General features: G+C 49.3%; 2 protein-coding genes across 5 annotated transcripts in view; both read right to left on the bottom strand.

The window, feature by feature from the left end:
* LRP4 (LDL receptor related protein 4) overlaps positions 1-17,399 on the bottom strand; it is a 53,593-nt gene extending 36,194 nt beyond the window's left edge. For all 3 annotated transcript variants that reach the window (XM_055547028.1, XM_055547030.1, XM_055547029.1), the window contains exons 1-5: positions 17,165-17,399; positions 3,055-3,201; positions 1,552-1,668; positions 868-981; positions 307-423 (exon numbers count right to left, since the gene is read on the bottom strand). In XM_055547028.1, coding sequence (XP_055403003.1) covers positions 307-423; positions 868-981; positions 1,552-1,668; positions 3,055-3,201; positions 17,165-17,216 — 547 coding nt within the window. In that variant the 5' untranslated portion in view covers positions 17,217-17,399. The remainder of the gene's footprint in view (positions 1-306; positions 424-867; positions 982-1,551; positions 1,669-3,054; positions 3,202-17,164) is intronic.
* CKAP5 (cytoskeleton associated protein 5) overlaps positions 1-26,763 on the bottom strand; it is a 177,373-nt gene that overhangs the window by 146,747 nt on the left and 3,863 nt on the right. The window lies entirely within an intron of this gene.

The raw sequence follows: 26,763 nt of genomic DNA on the forward strand, positions 1-26,763 counted from the left end.
ACTCAGGCCCCCTCAGAGGAGAGGGGCCCAGACTCCTCCAAGGGGCCAGGCGCTCAGACACAGAAGTTTCCTTGGGCGTGGCCCTGATACACGCCCGTATGCCAGAGGACCAAAGGGAGGCCTCCCTTCTCACCTGGGGCACCTGTTCCCTCCCGGCCCCGCCCAGGAGGAGCTGTTGCCTAAGAACCCACCCTCCCGCCGGCCGGCCGGCGCTGTCCTTTCACTCCTCGGCCTGGCCCTCAGCCCACGGCATGGCGCCCTCTGCCCCCAGCCCAGCCTGGCAGCCTGAGTCCTGGGGTCACTCACGACAGCTCTCCTCGTCGGAGCCGTCTTTGCAGTCGGTGTCTCCGTCGCAGTACCAGTGCTCAGCAATGCAGCTTCCATCGCTGCAGCGGAATTCCTTGTCCGAGCACTTGCGCATGTCTGGGGGGTGGAGAGGGGGACACAATGGGACAGCAGTCCTGCAGGAGCCGCGCCGGTTACCCTCCGGTCATCCTCCCTGACTCCCACCCTCGCTGCCCCCCGGGAGTCTGACCCAGGCCCTGCAAGACTCCGTGGGTTCGGTATAGACTCCTGAGGGGAAAGAAGAGGCCCTGGAGAGACTGGCCTCAGGTTCCCGTTCTGTGGTCCCTGGGGTGTCGGGCCCATCTCCCCATCCTGCTCTCCTCCAACTGCTCCAGATACCCGGGCAGTTCGAGGCTTGGGCAGTGCTAGGGCCCCCGAGGCTCTTGCCCCTGCCTCGGCCAGGCGATCCACAGCCTCGCTGCCCGTCCCCCGCTGCCCCCGGAGCACCGCCCCCGAGCACCGCCCCCGGAGGACCGCCCCCGAGCACCGCCCCCGGAGCACCGCCCCCGGAGCACCGCTCACCACACTGCTCGTCACTGTTGTCGCCACAGTCGTTGTCGCCGTCGCAGTGCCACAGGCTCCGGATGCAGTAGCCATTCTGGCAGGGGAACTCGTCCTCCTCACACTCCCGGGGGGCTGTGGGCACAGAGCGGTCAGGGGCCGGCCAGCGCCCGGACGCCCAGCGGGAAGCCTGGTGGAGCAGAGCACCTCTGATGCTGCCCTAGGGAGCTGGGGAGCTGGCTGTCCCCCACCTCCAGGGGGGCTTAGATAAGCCGAGAGAGGAGGTGGAAGGACAAGAGCCAAAGACCACGGGCTGGGGCCTCATTTTCTTTTCTTTTCTTTATTTATTTTGTATTTATTTTAATTGGAGGGTAATTACAATATTGTAGTGGTTTTGCTGTACATTGACACGAATCAGCCATGGGTGTATGTAATACACCACATTAACAAATTGAAAGATAAAAACCACATGATTATCTCAATAGATGCAGAGAAAGCCTTTGACAAAATTCAACATCCATTTATGATAAAAACCCTCCAGAAAGCAGGAATAGAAGGAACATACCTCAACATAATAAAAGCTATATGTGACAAACCCACAGCAAACATTAACCTCAGTGGTGAAAAAGCGGGGCCTCATTTTCTGACTGAAACGCCTTTTCCCGCCGAGCCGGTGGAAGCCACCCAGCCCCGCCCAGCACTCACGGCAGTCCTGCTCGTCCGAGTCATCCTCACAGTCGTTGTCCCCGTCGCACACCCAGGAGCGGCGGATACACTTGCCGTTGTCACAGTGAAAGTCGAGAGGGGAGCAGGTGGGCAGCTCTGAGCCCCGGGAAGGGGAGGGGAACAGGGGTCAGTCTGGGGCCCTTACTCAGGCACACCCCATCCTTCCTTCTGGCCCTGTCTGAATTACGGTCCCTCCTCACTGGCTCCTCCAACTGCCCCCGGCGCCCACTAATACAGAACCAGGCAGAAACAGCAGCTAAGAAGAGAGAGCTTCCTCAGGGGTTCACAGGACAGAAGAGTCCGAGGAACTCAAAACCACCGGGAAAGCAGTGAAGGAAAGCATGAAAAGAGACAAATGTATTTCCTCACCCCGCCCCATTCCTCTTATTAAATGATGGCTGACACAACTGGGCTCCACGTCAACTTCTAGAACTCATTACTTTTATCACACAAGCCAGTTACCCTCGCCTAGCTCCAGGGTCTTCCAACTGTACAATGGGGATAATTATAATTGACTCAGAGAGGTCTTTTGAGATAATGCATATGAAAGTGCTCCATGAAAGTGAGCCATTTACCACCGTCGCAATTAGCTAAACTGGTTAGGGGTAATAAGGTCCGGGCTATAGCTTCACTCTTACGAGACTAATTAGCCTCCCTCAGACGTAGGTGCTGCCGGGGTGGGGGCCACACCCCAGAACCCAGACACATAACTGGCTCAGGAGCAATATTGCTACACACCCAGGACGTGTATCCAGGGCACCCTAGCCTGTGGTGCACATTATCGCACTAGGGGAAAGGGGAGACTTAACAAGAATATAAAATTTCTTACCAAGTTTAGTTTATTTAAGAAGGTGTGATTACACAGAATACCAACGTAAGAAATAAACAGTCTGCATCCACGTATAGTGTGCACATTTAAAAATATACAAATATGCATCACAAATACACACGCACACAAATACAGAGATCTATTCAAGGCTGTTTTTTCCTATGCTTGTTTAAAGTCTCTGTTTTATTGGCTGTGTTGTGTGTGTTCAGTCGCTCGGTTGTGTCCGACTCTTCGTGACCCCAGGGACTGCAGCCCGCCAGGCTCCTTTGTCTATGGGGATTCTCCAGGCAAGAATACTGGAGTGGGTTGCCATGCCCTCCTCCAGGGGATCTTCCCAATAACCCAGGGATTGAACCCAGGTCTCCCGCATTGCAGGCGGGCTCTTTACCATCTGAGCCACCAGGGAAGCCCAAGAATACTGAAGCAGGTTCCCTATCCCTTTTCTAGGGGAGCTTCCCAACCCAGGAATCGAACTGGGGTCTCCTACGTTGCAGGCGGATTCTTTACCAGCTGAGCTACCATTTATTGACTATACGTGTGTGGAAATATGGGAAATAGGGGAAGGTTGAAGCCATACACACTGTGAGGAAACCTCCCATCTGTTTATATCTGTCACCCTCCCAAGAGCCCGGGGCAGGGGGAGGGGTTCTTACTACATCCGTCCTCATCGCTGTGGTCCCCGCAGTCGTTGTCTCCATCACACTGCCACTGGGCAGGGATGCAGGTACACTCTCCCAGGGCGCTCACCGCACACGTGAAGTGGCTCCGACCACAGGCACACTCAGGGCTGCTGGCCAGTCCTGGGCAGAGAGAAGAGGAACCAGTGAGGGCTCAGCTCCCACCCAACTAAAACCCATTCCAGGGGGGGCAAGGTAGAAGAGCCAAGTCTAGGGGCACTGTTACCCAGGAGGTCAGGGAGATGACTGCGGGGAGATGTGGATGACGTCATGGTGCTGTCCCCCTCCTCTAGACACAAATGGTCCAGAAGATACTGTCTGACTTTGGGCTCACAGACGGCCCAGGTCTCCCCTCTATGACAGGGTTTTCTGCACACCCGCAAAAGACCAGAGACAAATAACGCCAAATTGCAGGGCTACTGGTCCCGAGGAAAGGGAACCAGGGACAGGAGGCCGATGCACAAAGGCTTCCAGGTCCTTCCCTCCGAATCCAGGCCCTTCCCTCCGAATCCAGGGGGCGTTATGGATGCTTTTGCCTCTATTCAGGACTGGGACGCTGAATTAAAATGCTGGCGCCCCTCTGGGCATGAGAAGTCACACCGGGGAGCAGGAAGCAGCAGACACTGCTGGGAGTCCTACAGTCGGAGCGCACCTCTAAGGGGGGCGACCAGGAGAAGGGGGGATGGGATACGGGGTAGGGGGACCAGGTTCCCTTGGGGCAGAACGACTGGGGCCAGCCGAGGCCTTCCTGTTTGTGGGCCTGGCTGCGGCCTGGAGGAAGGATGGCAGGGGCCGCCCCGCCCCCAGCCCCCGCTGCACGCAGCTGGGCTTCCCTATTGAGCATCCAGCTATCTGCCTGGCCAAGTCCCATGACCGGCCGCTGCACCCCCTCCCCAGCGTGCCCAGCAGGATGCCCTGGGATGGCGTGTGAATGGCTCGGTGCCCCCGCTCCAGCCTCAGCTGGAACAAAGGGTTCTGCCAGGGTCACTCTTCCCACCCCCGACACCAGCATTCATCTAACCCGCTGGGCTGCTGCAGCTGGGAAGGACGGGGGCCACCTCTCCCTTGCTCATCTCCCCCACTTGCTTTCTTCTCCTTGTCCTCCCCTCCGCTGGGCGCTGCCCTCGGGCTGGGCTGGAATGGGGAAGGAGTCAGCTTCCAAATGCCACCCTGCTTCCTTTCCTATTTCCCGGGCCCAGCGTTCCTCTCTTGGCTCATCTCCTTGACATCCATCGTCACTTCACATTATATTCCTGGGGCCAGCTTTAGGGTTCAGGGCCCAGAGTGAAAGGGTGGATTGCTATTCCCACCGAAAGCAAAGGACTGCTGTTCCCTAGACCCCTCCCTCTCCATGTCCACCCCCAGGACAATGATAAGCAGAAAACAGGGGTCCCTAACCTGCAGATGGATGGGGGGCTGGGTGGGCAGCCTTTGTGATCTGTGAAGCTCTGAAACTACAGGCAAAACTTATGTCTCTGGAGTGGAAGACCACAGCTCTCACCCCACCCTCAGCGGAGGACTTGCCCTCGCCTTCCACATGCTGAGGGAATTGGCTGCCTGAGAAAAGATGCAGGACTTCCTGCGGAAGCCACAGGAATCCATCTGGGAGAAGCTGCATATCTACTCCAAGGCCAGGTCGCCTGTCTCTCCAGGTCTCCCCAAGTGCAGGACGGAGGATTCTTCCCAGGCAAGCACCGAAGCCCCAGCGCCCTCCTCTCTGGCCTGTTCTGGGAGCACTGAGAAGGGAGGGTTTTGTTTTTTTTCACTCAGACCCTGGGCACCAGAGCCTGAGAAACTTTTCTAAGTGTGATCAGCTCATCACAGCTATAAGCACCATTTTTGGGGACTCTGGCTGGGATGGAAGAGCAATAACTAAGTATTCCAGAGGACTCCGTGCCATGGGGCTCACCAAGACACTGACCCCCTTCGCGGGGAGGAATGATGAAGAGCAAGAATAGGCTGCCACAGTGGTTCCCAGTGAAGGATGTTTTTTTCTCCCTGGGGGGCATTTGGCAATGTGTGATGACATTCTGGGTTGTAACTGGTGATGCGGATGGAATTCAGAGGATAAAGGCCACAGACGCTGCTAAATATTCCACAATGTACAGAACTGCTGCTGCTGCTAAGTCGCTTCAGTCTTGTCTGACTCTGCTCGACCCTATAGACGGCAGTCCACTAGGCTGCTCCCCCATCCCTGGGATTCACCAGACAAGAACACTGGAGTGGGTTGCCATTTCCTTCTCCAATGCATGAAAGTGAAAAGTGAAAGTGAAGTTGCTCAGTCATGTCCGACCCTCAGCAACCCCATGGACTGCAGCCTTTGAGGCTCCTCCGTCCATGGGATTTTCCAGGCAACAGTACTGGAGTGGGGTGCCATTGCCTCCTCCGAACGTACAGGAAGGTGCCCCCAAACAAATAAGTTATCCAGCCTAAAACATAAATGGAAGGTTGAGAAATACTGCTAACCACACAGAGCAGGGAGCAGGGCCACACCAAGGAGGCGATCAGGGTAAGGGGGTGAATGGAGAGGAGAAGGTATGGGAGGGAGGGGAAGAGGAAAAAGCTCTGGACCTGGAGTGGACAGAGCTGGGACCCCCTGACCAGTTGTGCTACCTTGTGTTAAGTACCATAGTCCCCTTAGCTTGGTATAGAAAAAAGTCACAGACTTGGATGAGAAGATGAATGTGGGAGAGGCTAATCCATGCCTGGGCACACCAAGGATGCTCCAGAAGTGCAGGCTGGAGGTGTGGGGACATTGAGGATTTGGGGGCTAGCTTCTTTTCTAAAAGGCCTTGAAGCTAAGAACCTGAGTACCAGGATCATGGACAGCAGCATCTTACGCTACATGCAAGTCAAAAGAAATCCAGGCTAGTGGTTAAGAATTTGCTTGCCAATGCAGGGGCACAGGTTCGATCCCTGGTCCAGGAGGATTCTCCAGGAGGTGGAGGAGCTGGGCCTGTGCTCCAGAACCACTGAGCCCATGTGCCTAGAACCTGTGCCCTGCAAGAGAAGCCAGCGTGGTAAGAGGCCCACGCATCGCAAGGAAGAGTAGCCCCTGCTCACAACTTCACAACTATTAGAGAAAAGCCCCCACACAGCCAAAAATAATAAATAAATAAATAAATCTTAAAAAAAAAAAAAGGAATTCAGTAGGTAAAGAAGAGCCTTCAGGGGATTTTTTTTTTTTTTTTTTTTTTTTTTTTTAGCCTCCCCAACCCCCTTTGGCTGAGTGATAGCAGAAGTCCTGACTTCCCCCTGCAGACTTGGAAACAAAGCATTCCATCCGGTGGGCATCAAGTTGGTTGTTGAAAAGGCACGACTTCCTGCCTGTCAGAGCAACATCTGAACGTCGGCATGTGAAGGTCAGGCAGCCGGCGACAGGCAAACTCTTGGCCTGGGTGTTCATATAGTAAACAGACACATTATCCTCCAAGACTCAGCTCTTCTGGACAACTGCTGCCCCTCTGGGATCCTGGGAGGTGGAATTCTGCCTTTTCACTCGAGTCCTGGCTGTGATCATAAAGGACAGCTTTTAACCCTTTTTAACTGAAAGAATGGTGAGTGAAGAAAGGAAACAAATGACCACGGGTGGCAAGACGAGGTCTTCATTTCAAGAAGGGTTCAGTTAGAGCGCTCCCCGGGGCTTCTGGCCTTGAACACTATTTCCCAGCCACGTTGCAAGTCTGCTTTGGCCGTAGAGGGCATGGGACCTTCAATTTAATGCTGTTCAACAAGGAAAAGATCTCTTCCCAAAGTGTTCACTATCCCTGATCATCCAGTAATCCAGCTTTTGGGATACATGTTACTGTGCTCATAGGGCCTTCCTAGGAGGTTAACTCGAATCTCAGCCATGTTACCTACCACTTTCTCACTGCTTTCTTCAGAAAGAAAGAGAGACGTCCACCTGCTTATACTACCAGATACTGCGGAACATGTGAGAGAACATAGATTCCAGAGTCAGAGAGGCTGGAGTTCAAGTACTGGTTCTACCACTAACTCTACAACTTTGAGCGAGTTAGTTCATGCCAGAGTCTCAGTTTCCTCATCCATAAAATGGGAATAACAATAGTTTTACCACAAAGGGTTTTGTAAAGATTAAACGAAATAATCTGGGACTTCCCTGGTGGTCCAGTGGCTCAGACTCTGTAGTCCCAGTGCCAGGGGCCTGGGTTTGGTCCCTCATCAGGAAACTAGATCCCAGTGCCACAACTAAGACCCCGTGCAGACAAATATATAAGTAAATGCTTTTTTTTTTTTTTTTAATAAATACTTTTAAAAAAATGTTTTAAATTTTAAAAATCCATGTAAACTTCTTAGCAAAGGGCCAGCACACAGCGAAAGCTTTATAAAAATACAGCCACCACTCACTGAATATTTACCACATGCTCTCCAAATGCTCTTCTAAAATACTTTTCTTATTCTACATCACCGAAGGCTCTCAACAGTCCTGGCAGGTGTGTTATTATTATCACCATCTTACAGGTGAGGACTCTGAGACCCAGGGAGGGGAAGTCTGTTGACAAGTCATACAGATACTAAGGGTTGGAGCCAGCACTCACACACAGGCAGGTCAATTCCAGACCCTCTGCTCTTAATCCCCTCATGATACTGCCTCCCGATACATGGTATTGCTATTATGAGAGTTTCCAAATCTCTGAGATCCGAAAAGGGAATTGGTAATACTGGAATTTCCGAGTCCTTCTTTCTGCAGTCTCATTTAGCAAATGCACAGAGAGTTTATGGATTTCAAGCAGTGACCTCTCCTTCTGGCTACTGCCAAGGCTAAAGGCCCATTCCTCTTGCTCTAAGGTCAAGTAGCGAAGCAAGGAGAGTATGGAACCCTAGTCCTTTGAATAAGCGCCTCAGTATTGTGTTGGTCCGGACAAAGACAGGACTTCACACAACAAATGATTAAATTCTGCAGTTTCTCTTAGCAGTTTGCAAGCTACTTTTGCACACACATTTGTGTTCTCATTTCATCATTACAGTCGTACCCTTTTAACAGGTAAGTCATCTGCTTTGGCCGAGGTCATAGGTTAAGTAGGAGAGCCAGGAGGGCAGCCCCATTCTGATCCTTAAACCAATATTCTTCTGTTACTATGGTCTCAGCATCCGGACTTTCAGTAAAGCTTCTCACTGAGGCACACTCAAGTTGGAGAGGCGCTGCTCCTCACCACCTCACAGAACGCTCAGCTCAGGAGGGACCACACCTTCACTGGAGGCCCAAGGTGTCCAGTGACTATACACAGCTACAGAGCAGCTTTTTCAAGTTGAACCAGAAATGAGAAGGCTTAAGGGCTGTCCTGTGAGTATAGGGATATGCCAGCTCTCGCAGCATGGAAGTGATTACAATGGGAAAGGGAGAGAGCATCACTCATATAAGTGAAGGACGTTTTTCTTTTTTTCAAAAATATTTGTTTCTTTGTTTGGCTGTACCAGGTCTCAGTTGCAGCATTTGGGATCTTCCATCTTTGTCGCAGCATGCGGGTCCTTTAGCTGCAACATGAGGGATCTAGGTCCCTGAACAGGGATCAAACCCAGGCCCCCTGCCTTGGGAACACAGGGTCTTAGCCACTGGGCCACCAGGAATGGTTTTCTTAAACACTGTTCTTTTCTCCAATGCTGTCTTCTTTCCTATCAACTGGCAGCCATGATGAAGATACAAACCTTATTTAATGAGGATAAGTTGTTTGAAATGACCCTAAACTACACCCAGGCCAATCAAGAGACCAATCCTTGGGCAGGTTACTCAGCTTACTTGGGCAGGTTATCTTCCACTGAAAGGGAGGCCCATGCAGCAAGACAAAACTGACATAACCGAAAGGGGTAGCAGCCAAAAGCCACATGGAAATGGATCTGGTCTCACCCAAGAGACACCTGGAGTCAGGAGAGACCCAGGTTTCTATACAGCCATTGTTTGAGAGGACGGAGCTTGCACACAAAAAAAACCCTGGAACCAATACCAAACAAGGAAAATGGTTGAGAGCAGGAGGCCAGGACGTGAACCCTTTCCTGATGCTGCCCAACCTGGATCCGTGGAGCCTGACTTAACTGAAAGCGTCTGCCCTGTGCTCAGGGGCCCCTGGTGTCTCCTCTATGGCAGCACTTAGCCCACTGTGGGACCACTGTTCTCCTACTAGACCAGAAGTCTCTTGGCAGTTGGAACTGTATGATATGGAGCTTTGTATCTGTATTCAGTGCGTCGCTCAATGCTTGCATGTAGTATGGATCATATAAGTTTGTAAAATGAAAAAAAAATGACAAATTCCTTGAGAATCCTGTGAGAGCTGAAGTCAGAGGAAAAGAGGAGGCCCAGAACATGAGAAATAAAAGTGGTTATTTCCGACTTACCCTATACTCAAGAAAGCAAGAATCTTCTTTTTAAGGTGGCTACCTACTTGTATCCAGGCAAAGTTTAAGTTCACTCCTTTCTCCAAAAAGAGTTCCTTTCATTTGCTGTGTTATCAGGCTGAGTTACTGACATCCGTAACTTTCTGTATCTCTGTCTCTTGATCCCTTGAGGCCAATCTTACCTAGTTTGAAAATCTATCTGATAAACTCTTCTCCTCGAGGGCCCTCTCAAAAGTGACACCATGAGACACATGACTATCAGTCCCAGCAAGTTCAGTCCTCTCTTGCCAGTTTCAAACACAGAAAAGAAGTAAGATCAGCTTCCAAAGTTTTGAGGCAGAAGAGCATAGTGTCAAGAACACGGGAACATAACGAAGCTAGTTACTGGCCATCGGACCTGGGCATGTTATTTAATTTCTACCTTAGCTTTTCATTTGGAAAACTGGGATAAGAGCCCCTACCTCCCATGGGTGTTATGAGAATTGAATTAGTTAATTCATAAAAAGCCCATAGCATATACTAAGCTCTCAATAAATGACGGCGCCTACTATTACTTTTACAGAATCTGACTCACTCAGCCTGTCTTATCCAGCCACCCCTTGATTAAGCCCTAATATTTCAGGGCTTGAGACGTCTAAAAACTCGACTGTCTGCCAAGCTGCAGTGCTGCTCCCATGTGTTAAGTTGGCGGCATACGTGGCCTCAGGAAGAGACGGGGGAGAGTCCTGTGACCACAGTCCTGCTTTACGGCCCTTCTCTGGGGGAGCTTGAAGTACATGGCATCCTTTATCCTTACCTAATCTGTCATCAACCAATTCCTAGGAGGCAAGCATAGACAAGAGCATTTAGAACCTAAATTTCAGAGCAACTTAGACATGGATTAGTTTCCTTTTTTGTGAAATGGGGGTGGTGGTAGTACCCATTTCATAGGGTTGATAGGAGGTTTAAATGAAATAATACATACAAAGTACATCATAGCAGCTACTCTTTGTTGTTGTTGCTGTTAATACCACCATCTCCATCTGCATCTTCTCTCTCAACCCAGTAATGTAGCTATGTCTCCATACAGGTCCTCAGAAGTCTCCTCACCCTGCCCAGGAGCTCAGTCAACAAGACTCCACAAATCCAGCAGGGCTTGGAGGCGGCTGTGCTCACTGAGAGACTGCTCAGAATATTGCTCTCCCCTCCCCCTACCTCTCAAAACCCAAGGCCCACAGGATAACACATGGCTTCAAAGAGCAACAAACCACATCTCCTGGGAGCTTCTTAAAGCCTCCCTCCATCAAAAAAAAAAAAAAAAAAGCACCTGATAGGTAATTCTTTATGCACTGGGATTCTCTGAGAAGATGAAGACTGAAAACAGAGAGGAGAGGTCAATCTGAGATAAAACAGAGACCAGTCCCGATCAGGGTCTTCTGGTTTAGCTTAGATATAAAAGAGTCTGTTCTAAGAGCCAGTGTGGATTAGAGGGTTAACAGCTCAGGCTCTGGGTTCAGATCCTGGGGCAGTTACTCACTAGCTGTATGACAGCAAATGGCTCAAGCTTTACCTTCCCATCTGTAAGACCGGAATCTACCAGAATCTTCCTAGTAAGGATACAGTGAGGAGTAAATGTGATAAAACATGCTAACACTTATCACAGCGCCGGCAATACAGAAAAGAGATTCACCAGTGTTAACTGCCCCAGAAGTCCATTCATCATTTTTGGACTACATGTCCCAACTTGCTATGCAAAAATGGTCACCAGAGATCACTCCCAGAGGAGCAGAAATTCTCATTTGGGGGAGGTATATTTTAAAGCCATTCACTTTTTTTGCTTCTCTGAACCTGTGGCTGAAATTTCTTGTTTAAACAGCAGGTAAGTGTGGGGTTGTGGGGAGGGGGGAGTGGAAAGAGGAGGAAACTCCCCTTTCTTATTTGCTTTGTTGCTGTTGTTGCTAAGTTGTGTCCGACTCTTTTGCGACCCCAAGGACTGATAGCCTGCCAGGCTCCTCTGTCCACGGGATTTTCCTGGCAAGCATACTGGAGTGGCTTGCCAGTTCCTTCTCCAGGGGATCTTCCCAATCCAGGGATTGAACCCACGTCTCCTGCTTGGCAGGCAGATTCCTTACCATTCAGCCACCTGGGAAGCCCTTCTTATTTGCTAGATGTATGGCTATTAGAACCCAGCATCTGTATTTGATTTCCAGCAGGCCGTAGTCAACCCAACAGAGAAACTATTTCTTGTCCTCATCCAGGACATGGTGACAGTCGGCTCCCCAGGCTGGGGCCAAGGAGGGGACTATTCGGAGCATTTCCCCTACCCCCTGCCCTGCAGGCCTGGCAGGAAGTGGAGCAACTGAGCAAGGAGAGATCACTGGAGCTCCTTCCAACCTCGAAGCGTCTTTGCTGCTGCTGCTGCTGTGTTGCTTCAGTCGTGTCCGACTCTGTGCGACCCCATAGACGGCAGCCCACCAGGCCTCCCATCCCTGGGATTCTCCAGGCAAGAACACTGGAGTGGGTTGCCATTTCCTTCTCCAATGCATGAAAGTGAAAAGTGAAAGTGAAGTCGCTCAGTCGTGTCCAACTCTAGTGACCCCATGGACTGCAGCCTACCAGGCTCCTCCGTCCATGGGATTTTCTAGGCAAAAGTACTGGAGTGGGGTGCCATTGCCTTTGCCGCGAAGCGTCTTTATTTCACTGCTAATCAGGTGTCTCTCTACCCTGTACCTCCCTGGCCCTTCACCCAGATGGGAGGCAGTGGGGGACCCTCTCCTCCACCAAAAGGTTCTAGGGCCAGGAGCTTCCCCAGCCCCAGGAAACCTCCAGTGATAAATTATGCAGCAGCACCTTTGTGCTGCCTCTCCGCCAGATGGGAGGTTTGCTCCCAGGCTTTTGTTTCCGGCTTTGCTCGCAACTCCGATCCTCCCGGCTCTGCACAGAGGTGAGGGGGGAGCTCCGGTGGGCTGTGTCTGGGCTTGCAGCGAGTCCCCGATGAGGCTTTCTTCACTGGGGCTCGGGCAGCGCCCTTACCCTCCTCACTCTAACCTGAACGAGCAGGGAGCAGGGTGTCAGGGCAGCTGGTGGGCGATCCACTCAGCTGTGAGTGAGGATGGGAATGCCTACGTGCCGTGAAAGAATGAAGTTTGCTCGGAAGGGCGTAAAAGGTGCCCAAGGGCACCCAGGATGTTTGCTTCTTGCTAAATCAAAAATGCAGAACAGAAAATGGAGTCAAAGGACTGCCGGGAAAGCTAGAGAATCAGCTCTTTTGAACGGCTGCTCTTGGCTGCTCTTGGTTACGGTCAACTTTCCGCAGCTCCCCCGCACCCCCTCACCCCAACCATCACATCAGTGGCACCAACTTAAATGGAAAAAACAAAGACACTACAGGGGTCAAACTCGACGGGTGGAGAGGCTGGGGGCTGGGTCATGGGCTTGAGACTCCAATCTATTCTCCCTGCATCCCAACAGGATTCCGGATTGAAGACAGTAGTCGTGAAGGAAGGCAGCCCCACAGCGGCCCGGCCCCCAAATTGGGGCAATTACTACCTTATGAGCTCTGGGGCTTGTCCTTTCCCAGGCCAGTGGGAGGAAGAGCCTGGAATTCTAAATGGTTGCCGCTCCAGGAGACCTCTGCCAGCACCTCTCACCCCGGGTCACAGCAACCTTAGGGCGAGATGGCTGGCTGCAACCCCAACCACGGGGATGCTCTCAGAGGAAAGCCCCGCCTCCCAGGCTCTGACCCAGGGGAACTGAGGCAGAGTGAGCCCGCTAGACTTGCAGCAGAGCTCCACAGACTTCTTTTCTGAAGTGTGGATAGGAGAGAAATATGCTTAAGTTTCATTAGATGTTCAAGTGGGGAAAGAAAGGGCATGATCTTAAAGAAAAGAGAGAGAGCAAAACCCAGCTTAACTGAATGAAGGGCTGAGCCTCCATTTTGGCACATGACACTGTAGTTCAACTACTTGTTTGCCTGATTCCCATAGTCCAAAGGCGAAACCCATCTCTAATCCATTTCTGCAAGCACGCTAGCAAACAACCAACATTTATCTGTGGGACTCTGTGCTGAATGGTTTGAACGTACTATTATCTCATTTAATTTTTACAGGATCCTTGCATAATAGTTTATTACCATTCCAGCCCTTTCCTTACAGATATGAACCCTGAAGTTCAAGGTGATCAAGTGTTTTATACAGGATCACCAAGACGTGGTGAAGCCAAGATTCAAACTGCCTGCGCTTCTTGATCATGGAGCTGTGCATGCAGGGATTAGATTAGCACTTGACAAATGTGTGTCCAGGGAATGAATGAACAAATGAATGGGTGCAGAGCCCAGTTCAGGGAATGCTCCTGAGAGTGCTGGGGAAAAAGAACCTGACCCTGTCAGCTCGAAGCTGGAAGGAGAGTGGCAAGCACAGGCATTCATCAGAGCTATTTATAGGGCCAAACCCTGGCTCTGCCAGCCAACCAGTCGGCATGAAGTCTTTCCTGGGACACTGAATCCCACCAGGCTGAGAAAGGGAGAAAGGTTTCCAATACTGAAGATGAGATGGTAATCCAGACACAATCTGGGGCCAGATGCCCCATGTCCAGACAACTGTGACAAAACTCGTAGTAAACTGTGTCAAGGAATGTAGAGACCGTGGTTGGAACAGGCTAACAGACCTAGTCGGTCACGGGCATGGAACGGTCACAAAATTATGAGATGTGTCCAAACACAAAAAAAAGACAAGACTACTTCTTAAAGTAGTCTCCAAAATTCTGCCCCTCTTTTGGAAGCCCCTAGGATTGATCCTGCCTTCAAAGGAGAAGCAACATAGCCAGCCTCTCCCATCTTCCTTCTTCTTAGGGATCAAGATTAGCAGTCAACCCGTTAAAAAGAACGAGAAAGGCCAGTAAAACATCCTGTCCTCTGTAACGTCCTGTGTTCTCCGCTGGCCCAGAAGATGGGCAAGTCCACCATGCTCAGTATTAGACATGGCCTTACTCAGTCGCCTTGCACCTGTCATTCTTAATACCATGTGCCAGTCCCAAAGACGTTATCTGATACTCAACAGGGGACAGAAGAGGAAATCCAAAATCAGCGACAAGCCAGGCATCTTTCACAAGCCCAGTAAGATCAGGGACAAGGTCAACAGAGCACCGTGACAACACCAGACAGAAAGGAGACCAGTCTCAGTTCCACTCTTTGTCACTCAGCCTCACAAATAACCCTCTATGTACCAAAACTTACCTGGAAGAGATCTCCAAGACAAACAGGGCTTTCGCTCTTCAAATGGTGGTGGATTGTCCGAGGCCTCACCTCAACCCTCAACAGGAAGATACCCAGGGCTATTACCAGTTATCAAGTTTCCTTCCAAAAATCTTTAGGAGTATTACACAGGTTCAGGCCAATCCCACAGGCTCTAGGAAAAGTCCCAAGTACTAGCAGCATCCAAATCAGTGCCTTGAATTTTAGTGTCTTGAATTCATTCCTAGCTGAGGTCAGATCTGTCTAACTGGTCGACTATGACCCACTGAATTCCCCCTTGAGCACCTGGAACATAGGTACTTTTGGTTGAATGACTGCACAGTCTCACTGGTGAACCATGAATCTGTCTCTTCCAAGCCTCCGAGGATGGCTCAGCAGCAGGCTAGGCAAAGTTTAGATCCTGGTGCCACTGAGGGTCCTTGGGCACATACACAGAGAGCCTCCCATGCCTTGAAGTTTCCATTAAATATCTTGACCTTGAAAAGAACCAGAAGAGTGGCCAAGAACCCTCCTATCCTTCTTCTGTGAAGCACAGAATATACACAATTTTCTACCCCGGTTCTCAATGCAGATGTAGTGTATGCAGTTTTGACAGCTCTGGAGCAATAAAATCCTCTTGGCCAGTCTCCCCCGGAACCTTCCAGCTCCCCTTTCCCTAGGGCAGAAGGCGACAATCTCCTCTCTGGCTTTGTTGGTATCCGTTTTAGCGCCCGCCCGCGCCCCCCCACCCTTTTTTTTTTTCCTTCAGTGCCATGCCATTTCCCTTGATCTTTTTCAAAACTTCCTCCAGGGGGCAGGGAGGAAAGCTCCCTCCTCTTGCCTCGCAGCCCGAAGGGGAAAAGCCCCCAAAAAGCATAGCTGTCCCTTTAAGGGGCCCATGTGGTGGGAAGAGCAGCTACATTCCTACCCTAGTAGGGCCGCTGTCCCGACACGCCAAAGAGGCTACAAATAACCTTCGAGGAGAGAACCCCGGAGGGGGAGAGGACAGTCCAGAGAGGAACGTGGTCGCCGCGCTGCTACTCCGAGAGGAGGAGTTAAGCGCTTGGTGGGCTTAGTGTGGGCATGGAAAAAGTCACTGAAAACCCACGGGTTGTCTAAATAACAGGCAGCGAACTCTGTTTTGGATTTGGGAGGTAAACCAATCTTTAAAACAAGTGTTCAGGCATCTCCACGCCCTGCCAGGCAAGTTCCGAAATCTGCACTATTTCCACACGCACTCCCTTTACGTTAAAGAAAGAATCGGCTAGGAGGCCGTGGTCTCCAGTCCCCATCACTCTGAACCCCGTCCAGCGCCTCATCCCGGCTGCGGGGGGAGAATGGGAAGACTCAGATTCCACCACCACCGTCTTCCCACCCCCCCACACCTCGGTTGAACAGAGGTGGGTGAATAGGGTTGGGGTTCAAAGATCAAAGTTCTTTGATCTTCGGGCACCAACTAGAGGCAGCTGCTAAATCACGGGGTGCACCCACGGTCGTAGCCGGCTGCCGAGAAACAGATTCCACCGGAGCCGTCATCGCACACAACAGTTGCGTTCGGGCACCAAACAAGTTATTAATAAGGAGCAGATGAGGCAGCAGTCCTCTTGCCATCCCTCCAGCTTCCCCGAGGGCCACCGCGCGGGCCGGGGGGTGGGGTAGGGGGCTGCCTGGTGAGGTTCGGCGACACCCGCCCCCCTGTCCCAGCAAGGAAGGGTCTGCGGGAGCCTTCCAGCAGTTTCTTCCCTCTGTCCCTCTGCCCCCTTTTCCAACCCTGTTTCCCCCTCCCCCTCCTCCGGGAAGGATCCAGGGCAGGAAACTGATTGGTCACAGCCAGGAGAGGGAACCCAAAACACCACTAAGTGGGGATGCTGCGAGCGAGCAGTGCCCGAGGACCCTCGGCGGGAGCGTGGTCCGGAGTCCGAGCAGCTGCTCCTCGAATCGGGAGGAATCTCCTGAGCTCAAGTATTCAGATTCCACTGGAGCCTCTCTTCTCAATCCTCCTGAGACCCCCCTCCACCCCGGACCCTGGAAGGAAGACTATTTACAATTTGTGCTTTAGCGACCATCCTTCCCCGCCTCCCTTTCTTCGCACACATTCATTCGCACCAAGGACACAGAGACCGTGGGTCAACCCGAAACGGGAAGCACCCCAGCTCTTCAAAGAGCAGCGAGGGAAGGAGGGGGCGAGCGCCTTGGATCTCCCCCCGACCCCCCCCCTCCCCGCAACACACACAGCCTCCACCCAGCCTGGCCCAGACCCGAGCCCGGGGAGCTCCTCGGTCGCCACTGCCCCATCTCGGGCTGGAGGAGTCGGGGGCGGGGAGGGGGGGGGGGCGGTGGAGAGCTCCCGTTCCCTTTCCCCAGCACACGATCTCCGGGCGAACTGCTTGGAGTGAGAGGGCGAGGGGCTCTCAGGCCCCAGCCCGCGCTGTTCAGCTCTCGGAAGGTTGAGTCCTGCAGTGGCCGGAGCCCGGGGACAAACTTTCCCGGCTGGCGGGTGCGCGCGAGCGCGGCGGCGCCGCTTACCGTGTGCGCAGAGCAGGGCGCCAAGCAGCAGCGCGCCGCACGGCCGCCTCATGGTGCCGCCGCCGGCGCTCCCTGCCGGCCCGGGGGTTCCGCCGGCTCCCGCGGGACGGCGCGCCGGAGGGTATCGGCGGAGGCTCCCCCCTCAGGGGCCGCGTCCCGGTCCACGGCTGCGGGCGCTCCCCGCCGGTCGCCTCCGGCTTGCTGCTGCCTCCAGTGCGGGCCGAGCCGAAGCCGCCCCGCCAGGGGACCGGGAGGGGGGTGTCCCGGGCCCTGCCGCCCCGCCCCCAGCGCCGCAGCCCCCGCCACCGCCACCGCGCCTGGTCCCGCCCCCCGCGCCGGCCCGGCCCCTTCCCGCCCTCGGCCCCCGCCTCCCGGTCCCCGGACCCCACCCGCCGGCGCCTCCAGCGCTGGCCCAGTTCCTCTGCAAGCCACCCCCACATTCCTAGCCCTCGAGAGAGACCCCCCACCCCACCCCACGCAGTGTCCCCGTTACTACTGCTCGAATGTCCTTAACTTTAAAAAAAAAAAAAAAAAGGGTGTCATCGAAGCGGCAACTCTCGGATCCCCGCTCACTCTAGTTTTGGGCCAGAGTGGTGCACCCAAGCTGACCCGAGTCGCCTGGACGTGACCCCGGCCCCCCTACCGGCCCCGAGTCCAGACTTTATTGATGTCTCAGGATACGCAAGGCTTGCTAATGCATAATCCTCTCGGGCTTCATTGACATCAAACAAGGGCCATCAGGGGGCCTGGAGTGCTGCATCTTCACTAGCGTTCTCACTGTCAAAATTCCTTTTCTGAGATTTTTCTCCGCCCCTGCCCTCCCCCGCCACCCCGGCCCCCAGTCTAGGCAGCGCTGTTCGAGGGCTAAAGAATTCCACGACCTCCCCTTTTCATGTACTCATTTCCTGAGGTGGTTGTCTGGGTCCTGTCGCCCCAGCTCAGACGTCCAGAATTGGCCAGACGTAGTTCCTCCTCGCTGTCTTTGTAAATCAGCGTGGTTAGCCTCTTCACCTTCTTTGATTTTCTGATCCTGGCAAGGAAGGAAGGGGGTAAGGAAGTTGTCTTTACTTGCAGTGGTATCCTCTCAGAGATCTCAGCCTCCTCCCAGCTCCAGTCTCTAGAGCCTTCTAGCAATATTTAACTTTGGGGTTAGTATATAAAGTTGTAAATTTCTCTCTTGTCTTTGTTTTGTGGCCTGTGCCTCTCTTCAGCATATATTAATAATATGGATTAATTTTGTTACCACCTTCCATTTTCTAGGTTGAATCTTGTCCTGCTTCTTTTGTCCAAGTCCCTGACGTCCTTCAGTTCAGTTCAGTTGCTCAGTCGTGTCCGACTCTTTGCGACCCCATAGAATGCAGCACACCAGGCCTCCCTGTCTATCACCAACTGCCAGAGCTTACTCAAACTCATGTCCATTGGGTCGGTGATGCCATCCAACCATCTCATCCTCTGTTGTCCTCTTCTCCTCCTGCCTTCATTCTTTCCCAGCATCGGGGTCTTTTCCAATGAGTCAGTTCTTTGCATCAGGTCACCAAAGTATTGGAGCTTCCTTAGGGTCCAGTATACCATTTTTCTATCCAAGCTAGTATGCCAGCAGTTTCTGCCTTTGGGTCATCAGCAATTTTCTTAAACCACTTTCCTCTCACTAGTAAATAGAGTCAGGAAGCCCCAAATACCCCATGTTAGCCGAGGGGAAAGTAATTTGGTACAGTGCAAAGAGAATATTAGATTTCTCCAATGGATTGGTCACCATTTCATCCTTGCTTCTCTGCAATTTTTCCAAGGATTTCACTTCAAATTATCATCTTTGACCAAAGCTAATATTAAGTTCGCAATAGCAAGAAAGAAATGCGGTATTCACTACTTCTTAGCCAATATTTCTCTATCCTGTTTTGCCTGAAATTTTTACACAGATGAAATGTGGTTGAACTAACGTCACCATGGTAACTAACACAGGCGTTTTCTGTGTGTAGTTCTTCTTGCTGTCTGATGGCGGCAGTCGAGTCAGATCAGGTTTACTTGATCTTACTGCTGGGTAAACAGTCAACCTTTAAGACCTGTGTCATCTTAGCCTAAAATCCAAGGAGAAAAAAGTGAAAAGTAGAGGCTGATTCTCAATCCCTCTCTCCACAACATTTCTGATGCAGCTTTCATTGGTCTCAGGGTTTCAGTATATGTTGCTTATGAAGGCTTGCTTTTTGACCTATTGAGGAAGACCTCGTGATTCTGGAGGCCATATTCTTTTTTTCCCCACATGAAAACTGAGGACATGTGGTATAATGAATACATTTGTCCCCAAAAATCCAGAACAGGCGGTCACCATACTTTCACTGTCAGGGGATTAAGAATTTATAAACAGTTTCCACTCTGCATTCAAAAGACAGGTTCCTTTCCAGAAGGCATGATTTGTGTTGTTTTTCTGGGAGCAGGGAGGCTGGCTATCCCTCTCTGACTCAGGCTCAAGAGACTGCATTTTCTGTGTGCATCCCAAGCCCTCCTCCTCCATGGTTCGGCACAGTCCTGGTGTACAGAGCCGTCCCCAGCTGCTGTGAGTCACTGGGAATATCAATGGGTAGAAATGAACTTCGTGCATGGTCCCTGGCTGGGTCACCCCCTAGGGTGAGTTAAGTCTTGGCTGTCAGAAACTGCTCTTGTGCCAGGAGGGCTAAGCCATATTTATTTTTACCAGGCCTCTCAGACTTTCTTGTTTGTAGTGAGAGATCCTGAAAAGCATGCTAGAATGGGCTGTTTGTCTCCCTTTTATTGTCCTCTGGGACATGCCCCTAGGAAAGTTGTAGGGGATTGCCAATTCCAGAGGGGGTCTCAGAGGCATTGGTTTCCTCAGAAACACCACCCCTATTTCCTTCATCCTTCTAGGACGGACCAGGAGACTGCATTTCAAAGATCAGAATATTGCCTTGAATTAGACCGTCACTAAATGGCCTTTTCAAAGGACACACAGGAAGTGCTACAGAAACAAAATAGAAATGGGCATTATTTTGATCCATTTGGGTTGGTAGAATCCTCCTCTAACCCAGGCATCATTCAACAACCTGAATTCTAAAAGTAATTCTTCTAACAGGCTTGACACTTGACACTTTAAACCAGTGATTCTCAACCAGGAATGATTTTTGCCAACATGGGGCAATACCTGATGACATTTTTGGGAGCAAGTATTACTGGTGAATGATGAACAGAGACCAATAAGCAGGATATCTCTCCTCACAACAAATAATTTTCCAGCCCGAAATGTTAATAGTTCTGAGGTTGAGAAACCTTGGTTAAAAAAATTAAGAGCATGAGTCTGCAAAAAATTGCTCCATCGCTGGACTCACGTTCTTGAGTGAATGGAGGAGGGAGATCTTAAAGCTATAAAATGGAAAACAAGAGAAAGCACAACTAAAGGAGCTGAAGAGTCTATACCTATCTGTCCAGGGTTGGCTATTACTAGTATTAACTCACCTAGTGGGGGTATTTATTTTGAGTATCTTATGTCCCAGGCACTGTAGAAGCAATGGTAACTAGATATATTGCGTCCCTGGAACTTAAAGTCCAAGTTGGGGAGGCTACAAGTATACAGAGGCATTAAAAGAATAATCTCACAAATGAATTTAAAGCTATAAATGCTATGGGTATTCAAGGAAATGGACAGAGCCTGTTTAGATTTGGGGGTTCAGGGAAGGCCTGTCAGAGGCACTAACACTCATGCTGAGTAAGATTCAGAAGACTAAGAGTGGATGGGGTGGGTCTTCTAGGCAGAAGGAACAGTATGTACAAAGGCCCTGAGCCAGGAAAGAGTCTGTAGAGTTTATAGAAAAATATCAGTAACTTTTTAATAATGGGTATGCTTCTATCTGGGCTTCCCTGGTGGCTCAGCAGTAATGAATCCGCCTATAATGCAGGAGACACAAATTTGATCCCTGGGTGGGAAAGATCCCCTGCAGGAGGGCTTGGCAACCCATTCCAGTATTCTTGCCTAGAGAATCCCCATGGACAGAGGAGCCTGACGGGCTACAGTCCATGAGGTCCCTAAAGAGTCGAACATGACTGAGCAACTAAACAACAACAACAACAGCAGCAAATGCTTTTATCTGGGTTCAGGGAGCTACTACTAGAGACCAGAAGAGAAAGGTATAAAGAAATAGTCCAGTTTGTATTGCTATGCTTTAATTCCAGATGTTCCACAAAACCATTTCTAGCACCAACACTTTTCACATTCCAGGTCAACAGTAGTATTTGAGTCAGGATCTGAGTACCATGGCTGATACAGTTCCCTGGTGTAACTTGAGACACATCCTGAAAAATGGGACTTCATGGCACCCCACTCCAGTACTCTTGCCTGGAAAATCCCATAGATGGAGGAGCCTGGTGGGCTACATCTGTGAGGTCGCACAGAGTCAGACACGACTGAGCGACTTCACTTTCACTTTTCACTTTCATGCATTGGAGAAGGAAATGGCAACCCACTCCAGTGTTCTTGCCTGGAGAATCCCAGGGACCGGGGAGCCTGGTGGGCTGCCGTCTATGGGGTCGCACAGAGTCAGACACGACTGAAGCAACTTAGCAGAAGCAGCAGCAGCAGCACATTTTTTAAAAATCTCCTGAAAGCTTGATAGTCACACACCTGACCTGATACATATAAGTAGAGCTTTTGCAGCAAATGTCTCAGTACATCTTGCTAATTTCAGCAGCCAAGTTGAATTTAGAATGGTGGATAAACAAATGGACCAATGAATAAATACTCATTGGTAACAACGGTGACTCAAACATCTCTGTAAATGGTCTGTTTCACACATGCCCCCTTATAATTCATTTCTACACAGCAGCACAGTGACTTCCTAAAAAACAAATCAGATCATGTTATTACTAGGCTAAAAACCTTCCCATGCTTCCTACTCAGAATAAAGGCTGTACTCAGAATAATGGCTGTACTTCTCACACGTTCTTTGAGGTCCTTCATGAGCTGACCCCCACTTAATTCTGTGACCACCTTTCCCCTTGTTTATTCTGCGCTAGCCACACTAGCTTCCTTTCAGCTCTGCAACACACTACCATTTCTCACAACTTTTGCACAAGCCATATCCTCTACTTAGAATATTGTTTCCCCAGACCCTTCTATGGCCACTCTCAGCTCAGTGTCATATAGCCTCAGAGCTCACCACCCTACATGTGCCTTGTCCTTACTCATTGCCTTTACTCTGTTTTATATCGGATATTGAATAAGGATTCATGGAGATGGGGCCATTTTGCCAAAGTCTTATAGGATGTGTAAGAGTTTGCATTGGTGCATGCTCAGTCTCTTCATTCATGTCCAACTCTTGTGACCCCATGGGCTGCAGTCCACCAGGCTCCTCTGCCCATGGGATTCCCCAAGTAACAATACTAGAGTGGGTTGCCATTCCCTCCTCCAGGGGATCTTCCCCACCCTCCCACCACCCACCGCCAGGGGTTGAACCCGAGTCTCCTGCATTACAGGTGGATTTTTTACTGCTAAGCCACCAGGGAAGTGTTATGTACAAGTTTACTAAGCAGAAAATGTGGAATAGGTACATTCTAGGTGGAGAGAAGAGCTTATCCCAAAGCAAGAGGGTGTGAATGAGCTCAGTATGTTTGGGAATAGTGAGTAGGAAGGAAGGTATGGCAAGAGAATTACATGTGTAGGAAAGAGTGAATGGCATAGTGGCTGGAAAACTAGATTGGAGCCAGACTGTGAAGGAATATATGTGTCTGCATGTTAAGGAATTTTGCTTCATCCTAGCAATGGTGAGTCAGCAGTATTTTCAAAGTAAGGAAGTAACATGGTCAAATTTCAATTTTAGAACAATAAACTCTGTGACAATATAGAAGATGACTTGAGGGAGAAAAAAATAGACACCAACTGCAGCTTTTTGTCCTGAGATTCTAAACTTTGGGAACTTCCAGTTCATATCCTGAGTTTCTTTAGTGATTCCTAGTAGATTCTCTTTCCTCTTCTTAACCAGTTCTCTTGTCTATGGGCAGCATCATCTCTACGCCTGTTGTTGAGTTAGTTGATTTTTTTCTGGGTATTTCTTAAGCTATGATGATCTGTCACACATAGTATTTAGGTGTAGGGAGGAGATACCAATGCTGTCTGATTGATTTTTAATCTTCTCAATGATGCCTCGCCATTTGCTGACCTCTTTATTTAATGAATTTATTTCATGAATTGGTTCCTGTGAGGCAATCATAAGTCCTATGGATTGGATGGCCTTCATTCTCTAGACTATTAATCTAAAGTGGGGGGAAAGTCTGTTTAATAGGCACTGTGCATGGTTCTGGAAATTGAAAGATGAATGAAGACTGTCTCTGACCTCCAGGAACTCACAACTTAGTAGGATAATTCAAATCGTGTTTTTTTTTAATGACATAAATTTTTTAAGTCTACTTTTTCTAATATATTGTTTACATTTTATTTCCAGTCCTTTAGCTACATGCATAACCTGTGAAATTAACATTTATAGAACACTCCACCCCACAATAGCAAGATAAACATTCTTTTCAAAGTGCACCCACGACATCTACTGAGGCATATTTACTAAGGTAGTCCATATTCCAGATTGTAAAACAAGTCTCAATAAAGGCAAAAAGATTCAAGCCATATAAGATTTTATATCTGATCACAGAGGAATCAAACTAGAAATCAAGGAATTCCATGGTGGTCCAGTGGTTAGGACTCCTTGCTTTCACTACTGAGGGCCTAGATTTGGTTCCTAGTTGGGAATACCAGACCACCTGACCTGCCTCTTGAGAAACCTGTATGCAGGTCAGGAAGCAACAGTTAGAACTGGACATGGAACAACAGACTGGTTCCAAATAGGAAAAGGAGTACGTCAAGGCTGTATATTGTCACCCTGCTTATTTAACTTATATGCAGAGTACATCATGAGAAACGCTGGGCTGGAAGAAGCACAAGCTGGAATCAAGATTGCCGGAGAAATATCAATAACCTCAGATATGCAGATGACACCACCCTTATGTCAGAAAGTGAAGAGGAACTAAAAAACCTCTTGATGAAAGTGAAAGAGGAGAGTGAAAAAGTTGGCTTAAAGCTCAACATTCAGAAAACTAAGATCATGGCATCTGGTCCCATCACTTCATGCGAAATAGATGGGGAAACAGTGGAAACAGTGAGAGACTTTATTTTGGGGGGCTCCAAAATCACTGCAAATGGTGATTGCAGCCATGAAATTAAAAGACACTTACTCCTTGGAAGGAAAGTTATGACCAACCTAGATAGCATATTCAAAAGCAGAGACATTACTTTGCCAACAAAGGTCCATCTAGTCAAGGCTATGGTTTTTCCAGTAGTCATGTATGGTTGTGAAAGTTGGACTGTGAAGAAAGTGAAGTGAAAATTGCTCAGTCGTGTCCGACTCTTTGTGACCCCATGGACTGTAGCCTACCAGGCTCCTCTGTTCATGGGATTTTCCAGGCAATAGTACTGGAGAGGATTGCCATTTCCTTCTCCAGGGAACTTCCCAACCCAGGGATCGAACCCGGGTCTCCCACATTGTAGACAGATGCTTAACCGTCTGAGCCAACAGGGAAGTCAAGAAAGCTGACTGCCAAAGAATTGATGCTTTTGAACTGTGGTGTTGGAGAAGACTCTTGAGAGTCCCTTGGACTGCAAGGAGATCCAACCAGTCCATTCTAAAGGAGATCAATCCTGGGTGTTCATTGGAAGGACTGATGCTAAAGCTGAAACTCCAATACTTTGGCCACCTCATGCGAAGAGTTGACTCATTGGAAAAGACTCTGATGCTGGGAGGGATTGGGGGCAGGAGGAGAAGGGGACGGCAGAGGATGAGATGGCTGGATGGCATCACCGACTCGATGGACATGAGTTTGGGTAAACTCCGGGAGTTGGCGATGGACAGGGAGGCCTGGCGTGCTGCGATTCATGGGGTCGCAAAGAGTCAGAAACGACTGAGTGACTGAACTGAACTGAACTGAACTGGGGAACTAAGATCCCACAGATTGCACAAAGAAACAAAAAATTAAACAAAACAGAAACACCTCTGGAAAACCCTCTGGTGTATGGAAATCCTGAATAATACATTTTTATATAAACCATGGGACAAAGAAGAATTCCAAAGGGAAATTAGATAATGTTTTCTATTTTAGTTCATAAACTTAAATGTTTAAAAAATACAAAATCACATTTTGGAAAATTGGAGCTCTCTTTGTGGGAAGATTTTTAACTAAAAATTGCATTTCTTTATAAATAGACAGGTGTTCAGGTCATCTGTTTATTCTTGAGTGAAACTTGCTAGTTTGGATTTCAAGGAATTTTTCCATTTTACATAATTTATTAAATGAGTAACACTGTCCTACTATTCCCTTAGTGAAAATGACATAAATATTTATCCAGGTGCGTACTTCAGGACAGAGGAAGGCACGGCTAATTTTTGTGGGCTACCAAGAAGGGTCAAAAAAAATCTTCGTTTCTTTTAAATTACATGAAAGTATAATTTCCAACTCTTTTTGCAGCACAGAAAATATAAAATAACAAGAAGGTACGAGTCTGTAATTGTCTTTGGGCTCCAGTTCAAGTTAAGCCGGGTCCTCTAAACCACTTTCTTGCGATGCATTAGTTTTCTTTAACTGACCAAGAATTTGTGACCATTCTTTGCAAGTTCTCCCAAAGTTCTGGTCTGCTGATCTGGGGCAGTCTAAAATGATTTGTCTGTGAATAATATTTTAAAGTAAACATGTAAATCTCATGCAGTGGCACCACACTTAGTTTCTGCTTTTCTCTTATGGAAGATAAGTCTTTGAACAAGAGCCTTGTAGCTCAGCATGAATTTCATGACCTGCATTTCTTAGGAGCTGCTTCGCCTTTAGCATCTTTCTGCTGGATGAGCTGATAAAAGCTTGTCCTAGTTTCTTGAACCTGTTTTGTAGCAATAACTCAGACTGCATTTTTTTCTTTCTATTGTTTCCTTGAGGTTTAAAACTATTTGGTACGTTTATGTTTGCTTTTCTGTGGTTTTCAGTTCCAAGGAGGATTTTCTTCCCTATCCATCTCTCCACAGATCCTCTGCAGAGCCAGAGATGGCTGTTCATTTTCTCTTTATAATTAGAAATTATAATCTGATAGATTGATGTCTCAACATACCCTCTCTCACGGGCGTTTTTTCCATTGAGTTTGATGTTTCCATTCTTTATGCTGCAGTGCTGACTGGCACATCTCAAGCCCTCTCCATGTTTTGATCAATTTCATATCACTTGCTTATATTCAGGATTGTGGAGTTGATTTCTGATTTATTGGTTTACCTTGATGATTATTTGTTTGGGTAAAAATTTCAGAAGTATGTAATGATAATTGAAGAACCTGAAAAGTCCATCTAATTGAAGGCTGAGATGTTTTTCTTTTTTTTTTTTTAACATTCAATAGGTTCACAGAAATACACTTGACTCGAACAATTCTTGTGTATTTCTCCTTTTCTTAAGATCCGATGTTGTAAAGGTTTCACTAGAAAACTTCCTTTGCCACTGATGGGTTGCCAAAACATATTCATGTGATGTACAGCAAAAAAAGAAATCTAAAAGTAATGGCCACTTTTGGGGAAAAA

This window comes from Bubalus kerabau, chromosome 15 (assembly GCF_029407905.1).
Source record: "Bubalus kerabau isolate K-KA32 ecotype Philippines breed swamp buffalo chromosome 15, PCC_UOA_SB_1v2, whole genome shotgun sequence".
Lineage (NCBI taxonomy): Eukaryota > Metazoa > Chordata > Mammalia > Artiodactyla > Bovidae > Bubalus > Bubalus kerabau.